Source organism: Canis aureus, chromosome 5, assembly GCF_053574225.1.
Source record: "Canis aureus isolate CA01 chromosome 5, VMU_Caureus_v.1.0, whole genome shotgun sequence".
Classification (NCBI taxonomy): domain Eukaryota; kingdom Metazoa; phylum Chordata; class Mammalia; order Carnivora; family Canidae; genus Canis; species Canis aureus.
In genome coordinates, this window is record NC_135615.1 from 70,179,220 (window position 1) to 70,197,345 (window position 18,126).

The following is an 18,126-nucleotide window of genomic DNA, read 5'->3' on the forward strand; positions in this document are numbered from 1 at the left end:
CCCCCGATGGCCTTGCTGTTCATTGTCCTTTGGTGCTCCTGGCCAGCCTGGCTGTGAGGGGACACAAATCTGGGCTTAAGAGTGGGCAGAGGTCCAAAGGTGTCCCTGGGGCCCATTTCCCTAAACAAAAGAGAGCAAGTGCCACCTCGTGGTGAGGTAGCCTGTGTTCCTGGAGCTGGTGACAGGCAGGCGGGCCCAGGCCAGGCCCCACCTGCTCACTGCAGCATCCCCTCATCCACCCCTCTCCCGTGGGTCTGGCCTAGTTCAAGTCTGAATGCCCAGCACGCTCTGCCCTCTCCCTGCCCCGCTCCCCGGGTCCCCACACTCCTTTGCTCAACGGCCACCCCTGCTTGTGTCTCCCCATGCAGTGGAAGGCCAGTGGCTAGAATGGGGTCCCTGGGGCCCATGCTCCACATCCTGTGCCAATGGGACCCAGCAGCGCAGCCGGAAGTGCAGTGTGGCGGGCCCAGCCTGGGCCACGTGTACGGGTGCCCTCACGGACACACGCGAGTGCAGCAACCTTGAGTGCCCGGGTGAGTGCTCGCTGCAAGGGTGGCAGGTGGCAGCCCTGCCCCCCAGGGGACACCTGGGGCCACTCACGCCCCCCTTCTCCTGCAGCCACAGATGGCAAGTGGGGGCCGTGGAATGCATGGAGCCTGTGCTCCAAGACGTGTGACACAGGCTGGCAGCGCCGCTTCCGCATGTGCCAGGCCACGGGTGCGCAGGGCTACCCCTGCGAGGGTACCGGAGAGGAGGTGAAGCCTTGCAGTGAGAAGAGATGTCCAGGTATTGGCCACAGGACTCAGGGGGTTGTGGGACAAGCCTGTGGGCCTGGCTGAGCCCCTCCCCCGTTCCCACAGCCTTCCATGAGATGTGCAGGGACGAGTATGTGATGCTGATGACGTGGAAGAAGGCGGCTGCTGGCGAGATCATCTATAACAAGTGCCCCCCCAACGCCTCAGGTGAGGGGTGACGTGGCTCTCCCTGAGGGCCCCACCCAGGCCATTCCCGATCACTCCCTTCTGGGCTCCCTTTCCCTCACTGCTTGTCTGAGCCTCCATCCTGAGGTGTGGAGTCTGGCCCCCACACCTCCCCCCATGTCCTGTCCTGTCCCCCTGCAGGGTCTGCCAGCCGCCGCTGTCTCCTCAGTGCCCAGGGCGTGGCATACTGGGGTCTGCCCAGCTTCGCCCGCTGCATCTCCCACGAGTACCGCTACCTATACCTGTCCGTGAGTGTGCCCTGCTGGGCTGGGGCAACACAGGGTCTGTCCCAGGCTCTGGTGGGGGATGGAGGGAACTTGCTTCTTGCTCTTGCCTATGTGCCTTGGCAAACGTATGCTGTGCCTACTTCTGCCTGGCTGTGCCTCTCCTTGCCTAGCAGACTCCTACTCATACCTCAAAGCCTGAGTCGCAAGTGTCTGCCCTTATTCCCGATACTTGCTTCTGTGCTTCTCTGGTCCCCTGAGCTTCCCAGTCCTTAGGTGTCATGAATGCTCTTTGCGATGTCTGTGTCCTATTAGACTGAGAGCTCCTTAAAGGCAGGGACAAAGTTGGATTTGCTTTTGTGTTCCCAGTGCCCAGCCCGGGGCCTGCCATGGGCTACGAGTGTTGGCAGTGAATGTGGCCTGCGTGTCGTGTGTGTCTGACTGCAATTGGTACTTGTGTGATTGCACTCGGAGCTTGTGTTTGAAAGAGAGAGTGATAGTGAGGGTGCATTACGCTTCAGAGTGTGCATGACCCCTGGGATGGGGAGGCACCTCGTCCCTGTGCCGTGCTTGTCATCTTTTATGTGTACATCTGAGCACCTCCCTTCTCTAGCTGTTTCTATTTCAGTCTTTTTAAAGTATCTTTAGGCTTTTTTCTTGGACTCTGTCTCCCATGAGCCCCGTTGAGCGTTGCTCTCTGACCTTTTCACCCTGTCTCCCCCTCTGGATGCAAGCAGTGGGTGGACTAGAGTGGGATGGGCTGGCGGCCGATCCCAGCTCCTGACACTCTGGTGACAGCAGCCCGCCTGTCCCCCTGCAGCTTCGGGAGCACCTGGCCAAAGGGCAGCGCATGCTGGCAGGTGAGGGCATGTCACAAGTGGTGCGCAGCTTGCAAGAGCTACTGGCCCGGCGCACTTACTACAGTGGGGACCTGCTCTTCTCTGTGGACATTCTAAGGAACGTCACTGACACCTTCAAGAGGGCCACCTATGTGCCCTCGGCTGATGATGTGCAGGTACTGCCCTGCCCCACTGGAAGGAAGGAGGGCACCCTAGACTGAAGTGGGAGGTTGGCAGGGTCTGCTGGGGGTGGCACATGTGTGATTGTGGCAGGGAAGATACCATCGCTGGGGCTGGGACCTCCTGACACCCACTGCTCTTCCCCCAGCGCTTCTTCCAGGTGGTGAGCTTCATGGTGGATGCAGAGAACAAGGATAAGTGGGATGATGCTCAGCAGGTGAGGGACAGGGCTTCCTAGGCTTTTTCCTCCATGACCCACCCCTGCCTTGGAAACCTCATATACTGTCTGTCTCTAGGTATCCCCGGGCTCTGTGCACCTGCTTCGTGTCGTGGAGGACTTCATTCACCTGGTGGGAGATGCCCTCAAGGCCTTCCAGAGCTCTCTGATTGTCACAGACAACCTGGGTACAAGGAGGCAGGCTGGGGAGTGGGTGCTGGATATGGGAAAACCTGAGCTGCTGTGGGGGAGGGATGGTTTCTGAGGGCTCTTCCTGTTTTTTTTCTCTCTCTTTCTCTGGGTCCTCTGTTCCCCTCATTTGCCCCTACTTTGTATCTCTTTCCATGTCTCTTCTCCCCCACCTCTGGGTGGTTTCTCTGTGCATGTACCCCGCACCTGTTGTGTATGTACCAACCTCGGGATCTGCCTCTCCTGAATCTGTTTCTTCCCCTGTGACTCTCCCCTCTGCCTCTGTCCCCCTGTCTCTGGTGTGGGTTGCAGTGATCAGCATTCAGCGAGAACCGGTCTCCGCCGTGTCCAGTGACATCACGTTCCCCATGCGTGGCCGCAGGGGCATGAAGGACTGGGTGCGGCACTCGGAGGACCGCCTCTTCCTACCCAAGGAGGTGCTCAGCCTTTCCACCCCTGGGAAGCCAGCTGCCTCTGGCACCTCGGGCAGCCCTGGCAGGGGGAGGGGCCCAGGAACCGTGCCCCCTGGCCCAGGCCACTCCCACCAGCGCCTCCTGCCAGCAGATCCTGAGGAGTCGTCCTCCTACTTTGTGATCGGTGCTGTGCTTTACCGCACGCTTGGCCTCATCCTGCCACCCCCCAGGTGAGTCCCTGAGAAGGGTGGAGGGGGCTGCCCAGGGGAGAGGAGGAGGACCGAGCCTGCCTGTACTATACTGTACTGAGCCTGTGCTGGCCACGGAGAGCTCCCTCTGTGGCCTTGGGCATCATTGCCTGGCTGGGGATACAGGTGATTCTCAGAGGTGTCCACACAGCTCCCAGAGGCTTCACAGGGACTGGGGGCTGCTGGTCTGAGCTCTGGACCTCATCTGAAGTTCTAGGCCCCACTGAATTCTAGGCCTTTCCCAGGCCCATGGTTCCCTGGTAGCCCCCTGCCTCTGATCCCAAGTACCTCTGGGGATCCTGATGGGGTCTGGGCACCGCTGGCAGGAGCTGATCTCAGTACCTGTCCCCCAGACCCCCGCTGGCCGTCACGTCCAGAGTGATGACAGTGACTGTGCGGCCCCCCACCCAGCCACCAGCTGAACCTCTTATCACAGTGGAGCTCTCCTACATCATCAACGTGAGTAGGGGCCTAGACAGTAACCCTGGGGACACCCTAAAGGCCTATCTGATGGGCAGGTGGTCTGCCCTGAGAGCGGGCTAAACCTCTGGCCTGTGTGGGGCTCTGCCATGGCAGGATGGGTGATAGTCTGGGTTGGTGAGCTTCCCACCCCAAACTGTACTTGTGACTTCTCCCCAGGGCACCACGGATCCCCACTGTGCCAGCTGGGACTACTCCCGAGCGTGAGTTGGGCAGGGGCTCTATGTGGGGGAGGGTGTGGCCTTAGTGCTTATCTGTCAGGTGGGCTGTCTCACCAGGCAGGCCAGAGGGTTCCTTGGTATTGTCCTTGGCCGGGGGATCAGGGGCACATCCTGGGGCTCTCAGCTGCCTGCCTCTTGTGTGGGGCCTTACCCTGGATGTCCCTTGTCCTTGGGCAGTGGCCAGCACTAGGGGTGGGGCCACAGAGTTGGGCTGGGTATGACTCCACCTCTCCCCTCACTCCAGAGATGCCAGCTCAGGGGACTGGGACACCGAGAGCTGCCAGACGCTGGAGACACAGGCAGCCCACACTCGCTGCCAGTGCCAGCACCTGTCTACCTTTGCTGTGCTGGCCCAGCCACCCAAGGACCTGGTGAGCGGGAGGGAAGTGCCTGGGTCGGGTGGGGGCGGGGTGGGGTGCTCCTGGGCTGCCAGTAGCCATCTGTGACCGTGTTGGCAGGGACCTGGGCGATCGGCATGTGAGTCTGAGCAGGTGCATTCGTGGGACGGCACACGGGAAGTCTGTGCCGCTGGGATGGTGCTCACAGGGATGACGTGTGCCCGGGGATGTGTGGTGGTGGGCGACCGTGTGCGGGTACACACACGTGCATGTCTGGCTGCGTAGAGTAAAGTGTGGGTGACCGAGCATGAACGCACATCTCCGTGTGTGACTGTGTCTGCCCTGTGCTCATGTGAATCCAACGGTGTGAGTGTGAGGAAGATAGAGGCGCCAGTCAGGCCTAGACAGGGGAGTGGGGAGGGGCAGGGCACCCCTGCAGCTGCCTGGCCCAGTGACCCGGTAAGTCCTGCTCATCATCCTCCCTAGACCCTGGAGCTGGCAGGCTCCCCCTCGGTCCCCCTCGTGATCGGCTGTGCCGTGTCGTGCATGGCGCTGCTCACCCTCCTCGCCATCTATGCGGCCTTCTGGAGGTAGGTGGGACGTGGGGCAGGCTGAGGTGGGAGGCGGCCAGCCAGCCCGCCTGCCTTGGGCGGGGCCGCTAGCTCCTGTGTCCCTGCCACTGCGCCCTCTCAGGTTCATCAAATCCGAGCGCTCCATCATCTTGTTGAACTTCTGCTTGTCCATCCTGGCGTCCAACGTCCTGATCCTCGTGGGCCAGTCACGGGTGCTGAGCAAGGCAGGTGCAGGTCACGGGCACCAGGGTGAGAGTGGAGTGAAAGGGCTGAGGGCGGAGAGCGTTTGCAGGTGACAGCGCGTGTGTTTGCACGTACGTGCCCAGGTGGCGGCTGTTTGTATACACCCGAGCCCTGTGTTGGGGGAGGGTGTGTGTGGGAAGTAGGGTGTGTGAGCCGACATGAGGGCACGGGAGAGGGGTGTGTGTGTACTTGAGTGGTGAATGGGTGCCTCTAGGGACACGTATGTGAGCTGAGCTTCTGTGCATGTGTCAGGTGGGTGGCATTTGTGGGGCCCGAGCGAGGCCTCTTGTGCCACCTGCCTGTGGATGACCTGGGCTGGCTGTCCCCTGTGAGCCCCCTCGGCCCTCTCTGCAGTGTCAGCGCTACAAGTGCCAGGCGTGGGGCCTGCCTGGCCGTGACGTGGCAGGTGCTCCTGTCTGTCCCCACCCCTGCCAGCCCCGTCTGCGCGTGGGTGGCCTGCCTGCCCGCCTCCCGGATGTCGAGTGCTGTGTGCATGTCACCGGGCCCGTGTCGTGCTGCGTGTGGGTGCAGAAAGGCGGGGGTGCCTGACAGGGCTCTGTGGGGGGCGGAGCTCGGGTGGGCGGCCACGGCAGCGCCCAGCAGCGGGTGTGGGAAGCCTGGCGCCTCCCACCCTGGTGGCTGCTCAGGGCCACTCCCTCCCTTTCCTCTCTCTGCAGGGTGTATGCACCATGACTGCCGCCTTCTTGCACTTCTTCTTCCTCTCCTCCTTTTGCTGGGTGCTCACTGAGGCCTGGCAGTCCTACCTGGCTGTCATCGGACGGATGCGTACCCGCCTTGTTCGCAAGCGCTTCCTCTGCCTGGGCTGGGGTGAGCAGGGCCCGTGATGGACTCTGGCACCGGGCCTTGGGGGCCGGGGCAGCAGGACGGGTTCAACTTTGGCCCTGGCCCCACTCTCTGGGCCCGGGGTCAGCTGCGCTGGGTCTGGGAGGATGAGAGGGCTTCGGGAACTGGCAGCCATCTCACTGTGGCCCCCTCGCTCCTCCAGGTCTGCCCGCCCTGGTGGTGGCCGTGTCTGTCGGCTTCACCCGCACCAAAGGATACGGTACATCCAGCTAGTACGTGGGCCTCCTGTGGCGGGCAGCGGGGGTTAGCGGACCTGTTGGGGCATCACACCGGGCATTGGGTCTTCTTAGGCTGCGGTCCTGGCCTGTGTCTGCCGTGCTTCGGACAAATTCTTCCCCGTCTCTGAGCCTCTGTTTCCTGGACTGTGAAGGGATGTACTGGGATTGGGGGGTAACCTCCAAGAACCACGGAGCTCAGGGATCAGCCTTGTTTGATACCTGTCAGGGCCAGATCTTTTTTAGAGGGGAAACCGAGGCTCACTGTAACCCAGCTGGGAGTGGGCCCTGAGAGGTGGCGTGCAAGGAGCGGGCCTCCTGGGTATCTGATGCCCCTTTTTCCCCTCCACTCCAGCTGCTGGCTCTCCCTGGAGGGTGGCCTGCTCTATGCTTTTGTGGGGCCCGCTGCTGTCATCGTCCTGGTACGTCCCCCTTCAGCATCTGGGGAGGGGTGTGGCCATAGGGGCTCTAATCTTCTCCCTGAACCCCATCTCCACTTGGGGGTCTCGCTGCCAGGAGGGCACCTGGTGATCCTGTCTCCCCCCACCCCACCCCCACTGGGCCCCAGGTGAACATGCTCATCGGAATCATCGTCTTTAACAAGCTCATGGCACGCGATGGCATCTCGGACAAGTCCAAGAAGCAGAGGGCCGGGTAAGGGGGCTGCGACGTGGCCTTGTGGGCAGTGGTGCAGGGAGGGTGGGCCGGGCCTTGTGGAGACTCAGGGTTTGCCCATGCGGCCGGGGCTTCCTGACCTTGGTGCATCAAGGGTGCAGGCAAGGTGGGCACCTGGAGTGCTCTGCTGCAGCCCCTCGCCCACCCTAACCCACCTCTTTCTCTCTCGTCTGCCCTCCCCCTCCCACCCCACTCGGGGCTCATGCTGCCCTGTCTCCTCCCGCTTCCCATGTGTCTCCCCCCTCCTTTTCCCGTGTCTTTGCCGCCCCCGAGGTCGGAGCGGTGCCCCTGGGCCAGCCTGCTCCTCCCCTGCTCAGCGTGCGGAGCGGTCCCCAGCCCCCTGCTCAGCTCAGCCTCGGCCAGGAACGCCATGTTAGTTGTGCCCCCCGGGGGGGTGGGGGTGGGGGCGGGCGGGGGCAAAAGAATGGGGGGCAGTGCCCGTGGTGGGGGGGAGGAGGGATATCAGCCCAGTGCCCTGGAAAGCTTGCCCTGTCAATCTGCCACACACTCTCAAGGGCTTGGCATTGATGTGGCAAAGGGCAGCGGGGAGTGAATGTCTGTGCCTCTTGGAAGATGCTGGGTTCCTGTGCCCACCCCTCGCTCCCACCCTGCCCCCACTCCCAGCTTATGTTTTAAGCTCCCAGGCACAGCTGCAGAGCCCTCCTTACACCCCCCAACCTACAGAGGCTTTTAGAATCTTAGGCCCTTAGAATTTTTGAGCTCATAGAACCTTAGAATGATAGAATCTTAGAATAAGACAATCAGAAGCTAAGAATGTTAGAATGAATGAATCATACTCTTATCATTTGTCATAGCATCTGAGATTTAGAATTTCAGAGGCATTGAATCTCACAATCGATTGGAGAACAGAAAATCTTAGAGATAGAGAGCTACTTCACCAAGATACCCCCTGGAAGCAGAGAATCCTAAAATCAGAGCCGTGTAAGAGTAGAATGAGTGAATGAGTGAATCCCCAGGGGCCTGGAGCCCAACCTCCCACCCAAGGCCAGAAATCCATTGGAGCCTCCCTGACCAGTGAGGGTCCAGCTTTATCTTGCACACCTTTGGGGTCAGGAAAGCTCGCTGCTTCTGGAAGCATCTGGCACCCTCTCTGGGAAGCTGTGCCTGGTAGAAAGCTCCCTCTCCCTCGGGCTGCTGTCTGCCTCTCTGACCCAGTCTCTCAGAACTAGCAGTTACAAGCCTGGGCTTTGGAGGTGGCCAAGCTGGGTTTGCATCCCAGCTCCGTCTCTCTCCCAGTTGGGCACACTCCAGTTTCCTCATCTGTAAATTGGGATAATAATCCCCATGCCTGTTTACTGGAGTTGTTTTGATCACAGCGTGAACTAATGTATGTAAATTGTTCAGTGTAGGGCCTGGCAGAGGATTGGTGGTTAATCAATGGTAGCTCTTATGACTGTGATTAGGCCTTTTCTGAGTCTTGGCTGCGCCCCCGGGGGCTGTGGAGACCACTGTGCCCGCCCCCCGCCAGGCTGAATAGCCCTGAACTTCTCTTCCTAGGACAGGTCCTTGGCCCCCTGCCCATCTCTCTGCCTTGTCCAGAGCTGTTCCCACCCCTGCCTGACTCTCCTACCGGGGTGTTCATTAAGGCAGAGTAGGCTGGGCGTGGCACCTGGCCCAGTAGGGCAAGCCTGCCCTGCTGTGCCCACGTGGGCCTTAGCTGGTGAGGGCAGGCTGGCTCTGGTGCCTGGATGCCAGAGCCTGTCTGCCTTTTCCCTTGGCCCTCCCTGGGGCCAAGGGAAGGTGGGGGATGTGTGGGTTTGGTCATGACCCTGGCTTTTCCCGCCAGCCCCAGCTATGCTCTTTCTGCCCTGGGCTCTGAGCGACCCCACCCCTACCCCACCCGAGCCTGGCACTGCCTCCTTGGGGACCAGAGGGGGAAGAGGCTCTGCTGCACTGGGCCCGACCCCATCCCCAAAGATGTGTGCTCTGATGCCCTCCGTGCCGTGCTCTCTGACTGTTGGATCTTTCCGTGTGTCGGCCTGTCTCATGCTCTCTCTCTCTGGGTCTGTTGTCTCTCCTCGTCCAGTCCCCTCCCTCCTCTCCTGGAATCTCTGGGGGTGCAGCCCAGGCCTGTGATTCCACGCAGATTGGGGCTGAAACTCACAGCATCTGCATTTGCCTCCCTCCCCAGCCTCCTCTCCCATGGGCTTCTTCCACCTTCTCTGTTTCTGTGCCCTGAGGCTGCCTCTGGCTCCGGCTCAGCCCCTCGCACCTCTCCCAGCCTCTGCTCTGGCCTCGCCGCTCTTTTCTGCTCTCTGTCTCTCTTCTCTGCCTCTCTGCCTTTGGCTCCTCGGCCTCTGTCTGCTTGGGGACATTGCTGAGGTCTTGGGGTTCAGGGCCCTGCCAGTCTGCAGCTTGAGGGCCTCAGGCCGAGCGCAGGCCTGGACTCAGCTACCCCTGTCCCCTGGTGTGTCACCCTGACGGGCCCTCTGCTGCCATCCTCAGGGCCTCGCTCTGGAGCTCCTGCGTGGTGCTGCCCCTGCTGGCGCTCACCTGGATGTCGGCCGTCCTGGCCATGACAGACCGGCGCTCCGTCCTCTTCCAGGCCCTCTTCGCTGTCTTCAACTCGGCGCAGGGCTTTGTCATCACTGCTGTGCACTGCTTCCTGCGCCGAGAGGTGGGGCTGGGCTGCTCCCGCCCCCTCCCATCCACCTCACCTGTGCAGATGGGGAGGAGCCAGGCCCCAACCAGGTCCCCAGCTGGGTGTGGAAGCTGGGGACCTGGGGCAGCCTTGTCCTAGGCCTTCGGGTCTCCTGGGGCTCCTTTTCCCCTTTGACCTTCCCCTACACAGGATGCGCTTCTCTCTTTCCACACCCACCCGGGTGCCTGGGGTGGGAGGCCCAGCCAGCTGTGGCCAGGGGCCCTGTGGTGGCCTCAGGCCCAGCAGGCACCCGCTGCCCCCAGGTCCAGGACGTGGTGAAGTGCCAGATGGGCGTATGCCGGGCCGATGAGAGTGAAGACTCCCCCGACTCATGTAAAAATGGGCAGCTGCAGATCCTGGTGAGTGAGGGGGCCTAGGAAGGGTATGGGTGGGTTGCTCCCTCCTCTTGCCACCAGTCCTCCTGCCCCAGGCTTATCTTCCCATCCATGGAGGGGATAAGAGTCAGGGAGGGGACAGAGATTAGGTTTGATTCAGGCCCAGTCACTGACAGCCTGCTGGTATTGGGCAAGTCTTTTCCACTTTCGGTTTTTCCACCTGTTGGGTGAGGTTGGAGAATACCATGTGGGGGCCTTGGTGGGCTCTGTTGGGCAGTATGCCAAGGGCAGCCCCTCTGGGTGGCTAGGGAGGGGCCTGAGTCCCTTCTCCCCACCCTGATACATTGATCCTCTCTCTGCCCATCTGCTCTGTCTCTCTCTGCCTATAGTCAGACTTTGAAAAAGATGTGGATCTGGCTTGTCAGACAGGTGAGTCTGTGGGAGACTGAGAATGGCCCCCAGGGGTGGGCAAAAAGGGAGCCCCTCCAGCCCCATCATGGGAGGCCCCGTTAACAGTCTGGTTGTGGGGTTTAGCTGTAGAGTCAGACAGCTCTAAGTTGGAGTCAAACTGAACACCACTTACTGTGTGACTTTGGGCCAATGGTTTACTTCTCTGAGCTTTAATGAATTAGGGGGGATCAGATGCCTTACTAGGGCATGGGTACTTGGCATACAGTGGCTGTCACATTGTTCTATCATTTTCATGCTTCTTACCAGAATCTCTTTCCAGTTCTGGCTCCTGGGGAGGAGCTGCTGGGGAGAGGGGAGGTACAAGGCTGTATTGACAGCCTGAGGGCTACGGGGGTCAGAGATCAGGACCTGCACCAGGAGCTGACCTGTAGGAGCTGGGCCTTGGCTTCATTCCTTGCCCTGCCTTGCTGTGGGTCTCTGGGCGGGTCTGACTCCACTTCTTCGTAATGCATCTGGTGTGTGAGAGAGTACCTACCACCTAGCCATCTCTCTAGGACTCAGTTTCTTCTCCTTGGACTCAGTCCAGGCTCAGGAGCTTGGTACCTACCCAGCCTGGGCAAGGGCATCAGGGACTCCTCCTCCCTAGGACTTACCTCTCTCCCACTCCTGCTCTCAGTTCTGTTCAAGGAGGTCAACACTTGCAACCCATCTACCATCACGGGCACACTGTCCCGCCTATCCCTGGACGAGGACGAGGAGCCCAAGTCCTGCCTCGTGGGTCCTGAGGGCGGCCTCAGCTTCTCACCGCTGCCTGGGAATATCCTGGTGCCCATGGCAGCCTCGCCAGGGCTGGGGGAGCCACCGCCCCCACAGGAGGCCAACCCTGTGTACATGTGTGGGGAAGGTGGCCTCCGGCAGCTGGACCTCACATGGCTGCGGCCCGAGCCGGGCTCTGAGGGGGACTACATGGTGCTGCCCCGGCGGACTCTGAGCCTGCAGCCTGGCAGTGGTGGCGGAGCTGGTGAAGATCCCCCAAGGGCCCGGCCTGAGGGCACCCCTCGGAGGGCTGCCAAGACACTGGCCCACCCGGAAGGCTACCCCAGCTTCCTGTCTGTGGAACACTCAGGCCTGGGGCTGGGCCCTGCCTATGGGTCTCTACAGAACCCCTATGGGATGACCTTCCAGCCACCACCACCGACGCCCAGTGCCCGCCAAGTATCTGAGCCAGGGGAACGCAGCCGGACCATGCCCCGCACTGTGCCAGGCTCTACCATGAAGCTGGGCTCCCTGGAGGTGAGGGGCTGTAGGGCATTGGTGGGGGGGAGGCCTGCCCCCATGTGCCTGAGACTACGTCTGAGTCACAGGCAGCAGCTGGGAAGGGACAGCCAGCTTGCCCCCAAAGGAGCCCCTTTGTACAAAGTGGCTGGGAGTGTGTACACTGTGCAGTTCTTCTTCCATTTGTGCTCCCGCAAATACAAGGGAACCTGGCTCCTCTGAACTCCTCAGCTGGACCTCGTGCACACTGAGGGCTCACTTTTTCGTGCATTCCCCCACTTGATTCACTGCCTCCTTTGCGGTGACTGGCTAGGACAGGTCTTCCTTTGAGGGGCCTGTGGCTTGGGCCAAGTGTGTTGTTAGAGAAGCCACACTGGGGGCCAGGAGCCTGGGTCTCTGAGTCTGGCAGGTCTGAGGTTGCTTCTGGGCACTGACTGATCAGCGGTGAGATGCTGAGTGTAATCTCTCTGAGCCTCAGTCTCCTCGTTTATAAAGAGGGGAGCTCCTTTGTAGAATTGTTCCAGAACTAATTGAGTGTACAAAACATTTGTCTCTATATGAAGCAGGTAGAAAGTGCTAGGCAATTAGGAATTGATGCTGTTAACATCCCAGAAATCAGCCTCAGGCCCTTGCTCCTAGGCTTGTGGTCACTGACCCTCTCTTCTCAGGAGAACATGAGCCCCTTTGTCTCACTGCCTCTGTGTTTTCTGTGGTTGCCCCACCTTCCCTCTGGCCTCCTCAGGGAGTTACTGGGAACAAGCAGGTGACAGTGAGCTACTGTAGAACTCTAGAATGCTCTGGAACTCTGGGAGGTTCTGGAACTCTGGGAGGGATGATGGAGATGTGGATAAGGACAGGGGCAGGAGTCACAGCTCAGACACCGTTGGCTGCTCATGTTTGGCCTCAGACACCTCTCCCCATCCTCCGCACAAAGGAAATTAAGTTAGCAGCTAGAGATTTGCAAGTTTAGTTTCTCTCCCAAAAATGTTTCTTGAACATTTGGTGCCTGCTCCTGCTGCAGATGGCAAAGACAGGAAGGCATAACAAAGACAAAACGACAGCGGCACCAGGGAAGAGCGCGTTCGGCGTCACGGCAGGTTTTGTTCTGTGGACACCTGCCCAGGGTTGGGCCACGGAGGTGGGGCCAGTTTTGGGCTCTTTGTGTGGGAGGTAGCAATAAATGTGACGGTGTCTTGAGGGGTCAAGGATGACGTCCAGACTTCTGGTGCAGGCAACTGCAGTGGAGTGGAGGCGGAGGAGCCGGTTTGGGGCGGGGAATTCAGAGTTTTTTTAGTTGGGCACAGCTGTGTGTGTGGTGCTTGCGGGCCTTAGAGGACAGGAAGTGATGTCCTGCTGCCTCCAGAAAGAGAGATGTGGCCAGGACAGGGAGGGCACACACATGTGCGTGGTGACAGCCAAGAGAAAGTCTAGGGCAGAGCGTGGAGGGCATAGTGCTGGGGAAGCCAGGGATGATGGAGAGGAGACAGGTGGGGGCTGGGAGGACCACGAGAGGCTGATGTCATGGAGGCTGGGGGTGATGACCATGTCTGCTGGACCTGGGCTTTAGGAGATCTTGGATGGTGGTCTTAGCATCACCCCTGGACCTCAGTTTCCCCCACATAACTCGGGACAGCTGACCTTGGTCTCATGAGCGCTTTTGGTTCCAACATTAAAAGACTCTAAGGGCTCCTCCTTGAACAGAACTGGTTTGTCAGCAAAGCAGGGTCAAAGGAAGGACTGGAGACCCAAGTCCTTGTGTTTGCAGGGCAAGTGGAGGGTTCCAAGGAGAGGGGAGCCTGTGGCTGGCAGAAGGTGGACAAGATAGGGTGGAGGGGTAGAGTCCAGGGAGCAGAGGAAGGAGTGTCTGCTCTGTGGTCCCATGTGGGAATCTGTGTCTCCCACACACCTGGCTTAGGTTGCATGTCCATGGTTTGTGTGTGTGTGTGTGTGTGTGTGTGTGTGTGTATGTGTATACTCCCTGTGTGTGTCTGCCTACGGTGTTGGGTATGTGTGAGCATTACAGGAGTGGCCGAGTGTGGGCCTGGGGCCGGAGCCAAAGCCCTTTGGCCGGGTTCTGCATCAGCTCCTCATCCCCCAGGCCTCTGCCCTTAAAGCTTCCTGGCTCCCAGGCCCGAGCTGGTGGGGAGGTGCGAGGGCAGATGTTGGGTGCCAGGGTTCCTGTCTCTGAAGTCCCTGCATGTGGTAAAAAAACTTCTCCACTGTTTCTTTGGTGCTCCCTCTCAGCGAAAGAAGTTACGATATTCAGACCTGGACTTTGAGGTAAGTGTGTGTGTGTGTGTGTGTGTGTGTGTGTGTGTGTGTGTGTGTGTTGAGAGGCATCTGTCTGGTGTCTGTCTCTGGAGGATCCACTCCTAAAATTAGCCAGAGTCCCTAGGACCACGAGCCTGTGGTTTCTGTGGGGTCTTCCCACCATCTCCCCAACCCGAGCCCAAGCCCAGAGCTCTGAAGCAGAGGCAGAGCCAGGCCTTGTCCTAGAGGCAGAGAGATGTGGGGTGCCAGGATGCTAAGTGCGGGGGACAGTGGGGGAGCACCTCCTCTGACCCCCTGTGGCTCCCAGAAGGTGATGCACACCCGGAAGCGGCACTCAGAACTCTACCACGAGCTCAACCAGAAATTCCACACTTTCGACCGCTACCGCAGCCAGTCTACAGCCAAGGTGAGGGCACCTCCCGAGGTTTCCCTGCCCAAAGCTCAGGGCCCCACCTACTACAGGGCCCCCCAGGGTCGGACCCTGACCCATGGCCCCCATTGCAGAGGGAGAAGCGGTGGAGTGTGTCCTCGGGTGGGACAGCCGAACGGAACATGTCTAGCGTAAGTGCCCCCCAGGCTGGATCCGGGTCAGGTGGGCTCTGAGGGGCTTATCCCCTGCCAACCCTCCTCCCCTGCCTGGGCAACCTCGGCCCGCCTCACCAAGGGACTACCCATGGCATAAAGTGGCAGTTCTGGGGCTGCCTGTGAATGGGGAGCATTGCCCGGGGCTCTGGCAGGAGGAGAGTGGGCACACGGAAGACTTGACCCTGGGGGCCTTTCAGAGCACAGGGCTCAGGAACCCAACTCTGGAGCTAGGGAGATCTCAGGCGCCTGGTTACTGGGTCACCTTGGGCTTCTCTGGCCCTCTCTGGGGCTCCTCAGTTTGTCCTGTACGATGAGTGAGAGGGTATTGGCCCCTCTCCATGGGTCCTTCCCACTGCTTCCCACAGGAGAAGCCCAGCCCTGGGGAGCATCCTGGCTTGTCCCAGCAGCGGAGACATCAGAGCTGGAGCACCTTCAAGTCTATGACATTGGGCTCGCTGCCCCCCAAGCCCCGAGAACGGCTGGCCCTGCACCGAGCAGCAGCCTGGGAGCCCACAGAACCACCTGATGGTGACTTCCAGACAGAGGTGTGAGTGCCACACCGGACTGCCCACTGCGTATAAATATATATATCTCTCTATTTTCACACTCCACTTTGGAACCACCCAGGAGCCGGCGCCCCCTCCCCTCTCCCGAGGGCTGGGCAGGGAGGTGCAGTGGACTCAGCCGGGCTGGGGGAGCCAGACACGGCATGGCCTGGGGGACCAGGGCCCTTCCCCTTTTCTCGGAGGCCCCCCCATCTTCACCCCAGCTGTCTGTCCCTGTCCTGGGCTGGGGAGGGGGGAGGGAAACTTTGTCGGGAATAAACTTCACTCTGTGGATTTGGCCGCTGAGCTGTTTGCTTCCCCCAGATTAAAGGTCCAGCCCAGGGTCCCCGACTTTGTTCCCCTGTCTCCTTGGTTCACCTCACTTGGTCTCTTGAAACTGTATAATGGGGTCAGGCCCACCTTGACTGGGCTCTGACTCTGTCTTTGCCCCTGACTCCCGGGGTGACCTTGGACACATCCTGTCTCCCTGTGGGGCCTGGGTAGGGGAAGCAGATTGGGAACATGGGATGGGATCCCTTGCAGCTGGCCTTCCCCCTTGGCCCTGATGGTCATGACTGCTATTCACTGGGACTCAGAAGCCAGACTGCCTGGGCTGGAGCCAAGACGGAGCTTAGTGACCTTGGTTTCTGTGAAATAGGGACTGTAATAATAGTATGGATCTCATAGGGTTGTTAAGAGGACGAGACATGTTAATATGTGCAAAGTGCTCAGTGAGGCCTGGCATGGAAGACACTTCGAAAGGCTTAGCTATTATCACTTGGCACTTGGTCTCATGCTGTGCTCTGTGCTAGGAGCTTTGCACACACAGCCTCTGATCCCTCAGAATAACCTTGCTGGAAGATTTGGGTTTGTGGATGGGAAAACGAGACCAGAAATGGAAAGTGACTTGCTCAAGGCCACTGTCACAGTCAGAGCTGGGATTTCAAGCCCAGGCTTGGTGGACAGTGGAGCCCGCCCCCCCCCACCCTTCATTAGCCACCCTCCTCACGGGACAGGAAGCTTGAGCTCAGCTCCCTGGGACCTGACCTTCATGGCTGCAGGAGAGTGGCAGGGTACTGGGGGGTGTGGAGCCTCAGAGTCCAGGGCTCAGGGTGGTGTGGTGTGGAGGGGCTAGAGGGCCAGGGTGGGAGACTCCTTGCCGGGGTGTCTTTTTCACATGCCCAAGTGGAGGACCCTTGCTCAGTTCCTGGGCACCCAGGAAGAGGGGATAGAGGATGGGAACCTGAAATGTCTTGCAGCGTGTGCAGTAATGCTTCTGTGGTTGGGTGCCACTGCCGGCCTAGTCATTCAGCAGCACCGGCACCCCTGAGCCACTCCCAGGACTCAGTCTCCGGGGATGGCTAACACATCAGAGGGGGAGGGGTTAGGTGCCTGGTTGAGGTGGAAGGGGAAAGGGACTGGCTGCTGGGGCAGGGCTCACAGCTGACAGCCCCCTGGGGGAGCTGGAGGAGTGGTGGCCCTGGAGATACAGGCTCCCTCAGTCTTCTCTGCATCCTGCCTGCTGTGGGCCTCGTCAGAGGAGCAGGAGCAGAGTCCTCAGACCCGTGCCCCTAGGTCCTGGGCTTTCCCAGAATCCTTGTGCTCCTGTGAACCTTCTAGGCCTCCCTCCCCTCGGGCAGCTCAGGCATGTACTGTCCTCAGTGCTGTCTCAGGCATGACCTCATTTGAGTCTTCAAGGTAAGTACTGTGACTCCCCCATTCGACAGATGGGGGGAAATCAGGGCTCACAGAGGGGACATGACTTTTCCAGACTCCCACACCTCGTAAGTGACTATATACTGGGGCTGAATCTTGCTACCAGCCAACCTGGGTGAAAGAGAACTTTGTTCACTCAGGAGTCGCCAGCTGCAGCTTGCAGGTGGTGGGCACGTGTGGCTGTCTGTTAGGTGATGGGACCCCGGGTCAGAGTGGCTCCAGATGTTCGTCCCTTACAGCTGCTCTGTGTCAGCTTCATTCTTTTTTTTTTTTTTTTAAGAATTTTATTTATTTATTCATAGAGAGAGAGAGGCAGAGACACAGACAGAGGCAGAAGCAGGCTCCATGCAGAGAGCCTGACATGGGACTCGATCCCGGGTCTCCAGGATCACGCCCTGGGCTGCAGGCGGCGCTAAACTGCTGCACCAACGGGGCTGCCCTCAGCTTCATTCTTTAAGGCAAGCCTCTCACCCCTTACTGGACTTCCTTCTCCCGGGTCCCATCACTGGCTTTGCCCTCAGAGGGGAGACTTTGCCTTAAATTCTGACCAGAAATTCCCCAGGGAAGGGCTGTGATTGGCTCCAGGCAGAGGTTGGGGTGCTGTGATGGGCACAATTGGCACAAATCGTGAGTTATGCTGGCCCTGACTTGTGCCAGCAGAACCCACCTCATGCCATGGGCCAGGCTTTCCTTTGAGCTACCCTCTAAAGCCTTCTCAATGTCTTTCCTGTATTCCTGTCTCCTTTCTTCCCAGTCCTGGGCTCCACTGGCCACCACTGGGATCTCCAGGCCTGAGCTATGGTGCACTTTCCCCCCTCCCTCTTGTGGTTTCTTGCTGTGAGTCTGGTTTGAGGCAGCTTAGTATTCACCTTGTTGATTCTGCTCAAGCAGCAACCACAGCTGCGGCAGAGGCTCCCAAGGTGGGAGACTTGCCACGTCTGTGGTCGGGGGCAGAGCTTTCCTGGGCTGAGGCTCTATGCCTCCCTCCTGCTCAGTCCTCACTCCCCCAGGCACTGACCTGTGGTGTGACCTTGGACCAGCCACTGGACCCTATCAGCCTTGCGTTTCCTTATCTGTAGGCCTGATAGCCCTCCCATCAAGGCCGATAACTAACTTGTCATTTCTTTCCCAGACTTGAATTTCTCACGTCATCGTCCTCTCTATTCTCTCTGCCTCCTGTCTCCAGTCCTTTGTCCACCTGGCCTGGCCATTGCCCTGCTCAGATGCCTCCTAAGGATCCTAGAATGCAGGGCCCTTCGTGATGTGACCCTTGCCTGCCTCTCATGACCTACCTGTCTCTCATACCTCTGTGCCCAGGGTCACATGTCATTTCTCCTGCTTGGGACTCTCCCCCACCCCCCACCTTCTCACACTGACAAATCCCTTCATCCTTCTAGATCCAGCCCAAGTGTCCCCTCTGTGAAGCCA

The 18,126-nt window shown here is 59.5% G+C and overlaps 1 protein-coding gene across 19 annotated transcripts in view; it reads left to right on the plus strand.

The window, feature by feature from the left end:
- ADGRB2 (adhesion G protein-coupled receptor B2) overlaps nucleotides 1-15,276 on the plus strand; it is a 36,042-nt gene extending 20,766 nt beyond the window's left edge. For 5 of the 19 annotated variants that reach the window (XM_077898736.1, XM_077898747.1, XM_077898746.1 and 2 more), the window contains 26 exons: nucleotides 369-533; nucleotides 619-786; nucleotides 861-962; nucleotides 1,122-1,228; nucleotides 2,025-2,219; nucleotides 2,372-2,440; nucleotides 2,520-2,628; nucleotides 2,942-3,272; nucleotides 3,644-3,749; nucleotides 3,930-3,973; nucleotides 4,236-4,362; nucleotides 4,816-4,919; nucleotides 5,023-5,125; nucleotides 5,822-5,972; nucleotides 6,151-6,220; nucleotides 6,579-6,645; nucleotides 6,792-6,877; nucleotides 7,172-7,270; nucleotides 9,365-9,536; nucleotides 9,824-9,919; nucleotides 10,285-10,324; nucleotides 10,983-11,599; nucleotides 13,826-13,861; nucleotides 14,160-14,258; nucleotides 14,357-14,413; nucleotides 14,803-15,276. In XM_077898736.1, the coding sequence (XP_077754862.1) occupies nucleotides 369-533; nucleotides 619-786; nucleotides 861-962; nucleotides 1,122-1,228; nucleotides 2,025-2,219; nucleotides 2,372-2,440; nucleotides 2,520-2,628; nucleotides 2,942-3,272; nucleotides 3,644-3,749; nucleotides 3,930-3,973; nucleotides 4,236-4,362; nucleotides 4,816-4,919; nucleotides 5,023-5,125; nucleotides 5,822-5,972; nucleotides 6,151-6,220; nucleotides 6,579-6,645; nucleotides 6,792-6,877; nucleotides 7,172-7,270; nucleotides 9,365-9,536; nucleotides 9,824-9,919; nucleotides 10,285-10,324; nucleotides 10,983-11,599; nucleotides 13,826-13,861; nucleotides 14,160-14,258; nucleotides 14,357-14,413; nucleotides 14,803-14,988 (3,506 nt within the window). In that variant the 3' untranslated portion in view covers nucleotides 14,989-15,276. Of the gene's footprint in view, nucleotides 1-368; nucleotides 534-618; nucleotides 787-860; nucleotides 963-1,121; nucleotides 1,229-2,024; nucleotides 2,220-2,371; nucleotides 2,441-2,519; nucleotides 2,629-2,941; nucleotides 3,273-3,643; nucleotides 3,750-3,929; nucleotides 3,974-4,235; nucleotides 4,363-4,815; nucleotides 4,920-5,022; nucleotides 5,126-5,821; nucleotides 5,973-6,150; nucleotides 6,221-6,578; nucleotides 6,646-6,791; nucleotides 6,878-7,171; nucleotides 7,271-9,364; nucleotides 9,537-9,823; nucleotides 9,920-10,284; nucleotides 10,325-10,982; nucleotides 11,600-13,825; nucleotides 13,862-14,159; nucleotides 14,259-14,356; nucleotides 14,414-14,802 lie in introns of those variants that run through there. The other 14 variants (XM_077898745.1, XM_077898750.1, XM_077898755.1 and 11 more) reach the window with 10 other exon arrangements.
- Nucleotides 15,277-18,126: the final 2,850 nt, after the last annotated feature.